At 42.7% G+C, this 5207-nt stretch overlaps 1 protein-coding gene across 1 annotated transcript in view; it reads left to right on the forward strand.

Moving 5' to 3' along the window:
- LOC114612324 (calcium-binding mitochondrial carrier protein SCaMC-1) overlaps positions 1-4139 on the forward strand; it is a 35259-nt gene extending 31120 nt beyond the window's left edge. The window contains exon 9 of the mRNA XM_028757282.1: positions 2278-4139. Coding sequence (XP_028613115.1) covers positions 2278-2515 — 238 coding nt within the window. The 3' untranslated portion in view covers positions 2516-4139. The remainder of the gene's footprint in view (positions 1-2277) is intronic.
- Positions 4140-5207: the final 1068 nt, after the last annotated feature.

Here is a 5207-nt window from a genome sequence, read left to right on the forward strand (position 1 = left end):
CCTCCCTCCCTCTGTGTATGTGTGTTATTGCTACTCCTTTATAGAAATAGTCCATGTTTTAAGATCATAAGGTTTAACATACAGCAGATTCATGCTCAGGGCTTTGCCCCCTCCCCCACTTTATGTTATCTTCCATGAATAGGGATTTAAAAATTAGTGGCAGTTTGTGTAAAGAATTTGGGGTTTGCTAAACTCTCAAAGTAGGTGGTAGCCTGACTGCTTGTCAGTTCTGTTTAGACCCCAGGCTTGGCACTGAGTCCTCCTCTCTGTGACATTCTCTCCTCTGGCTCCCAGGCCGTGCTACCCCTTACCCTCCTGACACTTCCTGACTACTGTCTTCCTGCTGTTTCTGGCTGCCTGCCCCATGGAAACATGCACTCTTTGTCTTTCTTTTCCGCTCTTCTTTTTCCCTGGCCATATTCATCCACTGTAACTTCCCTTATGAAAGCACACCAATGCAGCCATCCCTCCTTCAGTCAAGCAGCCAGTCACTCAGTGACACTCTTCTGAGACACGCTGTCAAATGGATGCTAGAGTTAGAGAATGCAACAATTCAGGTGTGAAACAGTCACTGTGGAGTGGAAAAGACATGGGTGCGACCAGAAAGCAGCCCTTTAAAACACCTCATGGCATCAGATCTAGCCTAACCCCAGCCAAAGCCTTGGACTGCAGTGCAGGAGCTTGCTGGACACAGGCCTGCAGTGGCTTATTTGCGGAGCTGAGAGCCAATCGTGTCTGTAGAGAGGAATGCAAACTAGCAAACTAAATGTGTGTAGTCTCTCAGTTAGCTAGGGTGACCACTTTTGGAGCTTGATGCTAATATCATCCATATTTGGCAAATGACTAACAGGCAAGAACAGTTAAGGAATGTCTACAGGGTTATGAATTTGAGCTGGAGTCGAGCTGCAGTTCAGACCCACTTAGGGATTTAAACTGATGCACAGCGAGCCCTCCCCTCCAACCCCCCCATCCCCATCAGCTCCAGTCCTGGCCTAGCACGGCTGCTAAGATCTGCCATTTTCCATCAAGGCCCAAACGTTTTGTGTCTCTTCAGACATTTTTTGTTACTCTTCAGAATTTTCAGAATAAATTCCAAAGTTCTCAGTGGGGGTTTCGAAGTCTTTAGCAATCACAGGATGCTTCAGCTTTAGCTCCGCCTCGGTTCTCTGACTCCCACTACGCTGCTGCTGTGTTACTTTTCCAGACATCTGTCTGCTCACCGAGATAGGGCAAGGACAGACTAAAGAAACAGGTCCACTCACGTCTAGCGTCTAGCGTCGTGTATCAGTGAGTTTGGTGGGGTTCTTACTGGAGCTTGGGTGATAGCTCCTTACAGGAGCTAGAACAACTCAAAGACAGCTGCATCACCAGCTGCCCATCACCCCTCAGCCTGCAGCCAGCGCAAGCCACCACCCACAGAGGCTGAATCATTGGAGCTCCCTGTATAATCTGCAAGAGACTCGTGCTGGAGCTTCCTGTTCTGCCCACAGGAAGTTATAACTGTTCACGTGACCCCAGGGATCAGGGAGCGGCCTTGTGAATCATCTAGTTTCAGAAGCTGTCTGAGCTTGGCAAGTTTTGTTGACTTCCTTAGTCTTCGGGGTCACTCTAGCCCATGGAAATGCTTCAACTTGTAGGAAATAGACAAATAACCCATTGTGTGTGCACCTCCAGCTCCTTGGTACTCTACGGGCGATGATCACATGCAACAATCACCGTGTCCCCTCACCCATGCCTGTACCCATCTTTTGTTGTACCAACAGTTCAAGGCTGCCTCCTCCTCTCCCCACCTTGTTCGTTTTTCTTCTCCTCCTTTCTTCACTCCCTTCTCTCCTTCTATTGAGATAATTACAAGGCCCAGGTCTCTGTGCTCTTTCTGAGCCTCTCCAAATCTCCTCTTTCCCTGTTATGTAGAATTTAACCATTCTAGTCAGTACTTGGATGGGTTGTGATAGAGTGTTGGGCTTCAGTGTCACCAACCACAGGTTCTCAGTTTTGGTAACGAAGGAGTCGGGAGAAGCTCATGTCTTTCCGAGTTTCCAGTTCCTCCTGTATGTGTTTATCCTGGAGGGCTGGCACAGAGAGTAAGTAACCTAATATCCAGCACATTTCTCATTCATAATGAGCTGCTGTGCCTGTCACTGTAACTCACTGGTGATGCTTCACAAAGAGAGTTGCTTTTGGAACTGGTTTTTATCGGTTCTTTGTGTTCTAGACCCCATGGCGAATCCCCAGCTGTATGTTGTAACAACGATTCATGCTTAAATACTGGATTAGCCTGGTTCTCCCCATTTTTATTTATTTTGTTTGTCTGCTTGTCTGTTTGTTAGCCACGGTAGAAGGAGCCCCGCAGCTGAGCATGGTTGGCCTTTTTCAGCGAATAGTCTCCAAAGAAGGAGTGTCAGGACTTTACAGAGGCATCACCCCGAACTTCATGAAAGTGCTCCCTGCCGTGGGCATCAGCTACGTGGTGTACGAAAATATGAAGCAAACGCTGGGTGTAGCTCAGAAGTGACCAGGCCAGGTCCCTGCTTTTCCCTGATGACCGAGACTGTCAGTGTTCTCCAGTGACTTCTGGGATTGCAGCAAAAGAAGCTGTTTTCTCTGCCAAAGGGAAGAGTGTAGCCATGATCTCTTTAAGCCTTTGGGATCAGTTTTATACCTTCAGTAACATTCTGAATCATGTTTCAGTAAGTGACGAAACCACAAAATTGTACTCTATTTTTGCTGATAGAGATCTCTGCCTTGCACCCTAAATCTGAAAATGTACTGGCTTGAGCTAAAATCATTTTGTGTGGTAGGATTATAAATCACTGACCCTTGTTCCGATTTGTTCAAGCTCATGTCAATTTGTTTTTACCCAATTTTTTTTTTTAAAAATCCAAAATGATCAGAAAGCTTAAATTGTTTTATACGTATTTTGGATGTCTTTATAGATGTAAAATTCCCCAACAGAGGCATTAGTTAAGAAAAAATCACTATATTTAAAGTCTACCTTGCACAGTTTATCTCTTCATCTGTAAGCAGAATAGGAATGAATTATAGAAGCCACATTCAGTGGACAGGGGCCGTGTGGTAATGGCACCCTCGTTTCCCTCTTACTGTCAAAGTCTTTGAGCCTGTGCTTCTCAAATGGAGTGGCACAAAGTTAAGACACCAGCACATTTTAATAGTAGTATGTATTCATCTTACCTGTTTTAATCTGTATACATATGGATCTACATATCCACTTGCCTCAAGACTTAGGAAGATGACAGAAAGTTTTTAATGTGTAAAATCATTTCAATTTTTTAAAAAGCTAAAGCTGATTTTGTAGTCAGTTATCTTTTATGATTTGTTTTAAAACTTAGAAAAATCTTATTTCTTCTATAAGAAGATGTCCGACAGTCTTAGCCTGGCAGTATTGGCACATGCCTTTAGTCCCAGCACTCAGGAGGCAGAGGTGGGCACATTTGTGAGTTCGAGGCCAGCCTGGTCTACAGAGATTTCCAGGGCAGCCAGGGCTACATAGAGAAATCCTGTCTCCAAAACAAAAACCAAACCAACCAAACAAAACATAGTTTTAACATTTTAAGATTTAGTCTATGTACTCATTTGGTTTCTGGCAATTTCTGTTATAGTTGCTTTCTGAAAAGTCTAGTGGAAATCTTTGCCTTTAACCTACCTACCTCTTTTATTTTTTGAATCAAAGAGAAAGATGGCCTTGTGTTTATGAAACTTATTCTAAAACATAGCTTGATTTGTATAACTGATGCCTGCTATTATCTTGGTATTTTTGTACTGTGTAAGGAAAGGAAGGGACTCCACTTCCTCTTCAGGGTTATTGTACTTTTGATTAATACATAGAATGACAATATTAAGGTATATGATTCATACCAGTTTTATACATAACAATTATGGAAATGCATATTTCTGTTAATGTCTTTGGAATTTTAAGTTGATAAAAACTATGAAAGTAGCTATACTTCATTATGAAGTTAAAGTGCCCGGAGTGAACATATATAAGGTATGACTGATTTATCTGTACGTCTTGTATCTTTTGGGGGAAAAACCCCTCCTATTGAACACAGCTTATTCTGATATTGCTACACAGTTACTGCTCATTTGTATTAAAGATATGTGTCTGTTTTTAAAATGAATTGTTTTCTAATTGTCCTAGTCTCCCTCTGTTGCTGTGACAAAACACTCTCAGTAAAAGCAACTTAGGGAGGAAAGGGCTATTTCACCTTACCGGATATCCTGATATCCATCGCTGAGGGAAGTCAGAGCAGGAAGAAACAGGAACCACGTGGGTGGTGGGTGAAGACAACAGCTCACAGACACACAGGCCAGTCTGAGCTGGGCGATCTCTCAGGTGAGACTCCCATCTTAGGTGACTCTTTGCTTTGACAGTTGACAGAGCTAACTATGACGTTTTAAAAAGAATTTATAAATAATACTTTTTTTTTGGTGTCATGAATTTATACCACTGACAGGGGGTTGAAACAATGCTTTTCAATCTGACTCTGGAAAGTCTTTCTCAACCTTTTGCCTCTCCTGAGTGGCTATAAGTATCATGCATTTGGGCACGAGACACTTTCACATGCTATTCAAAGTCTGTATTTAAGAGCAAGGATTCCAGCCCAAGGGCTTCCCAATATCAAGAAGATTACAAGGTTGCAAGATTAGCATGGCACATCTTGGTAGGTAGGGAGTGTTTTTACCTTGAAATTATGGGAAACAGAACACCAGTAAGTTTACTAGTCAGTAATTGAGAACAGTTCCTTGGAGATGTTCCCTAAACAAACAAGGTCCAAATGTCTTTACACTGGGGTTTTGTTTTGGGAAATGGTGGGTAAAGGCCTGTTTCTGATAAACATGTTTCCATAGCAGGCAGAATAGGTCCCTACTGTCCAGGCCCCCTTGTTGGCCTATTCCCTGGGTAGTCTCTCCATCTCCAGGAAGAAGGTAAAATTTTAAAGAGAATTAATTTAGAGACATGGAATGTAAAATCTACACTTCCTCTACAAATCACAGAGACTTTCACGTCTAGAGTTTCTCGGGACTGTAGCTGTCCTTGCTGATTGCTTTGGATCTGCCCTGTTTTGTTTTTTTGTTTTTTGTTTCACACAAAGTTTGAAATATTGGGAACAAGTTTTTCATTCCCTTATTCTAAGTTTGACCTTGTCCTGTTTTGAGCTGACATCCACAAAGACAATAATAAACAG

The sequence above is a fragment of the Grammomys surdaster genome, unplaced genomic scaffold, assembly GCF_004785775.1.
Source record: "Grammomys surdaster isolate TR1022 unplaced genomic scaffold, NIH_TR_1.0 126158, whole genome shotgun sequence".
In the NCBI taxonomy this organism is placed as follows: domain Eukaryota; kingdom Metazoa; phylum Chordata; class Mammalia; order Rodentia; family Muridae; genus Grammomys; species Grammomys surdaster.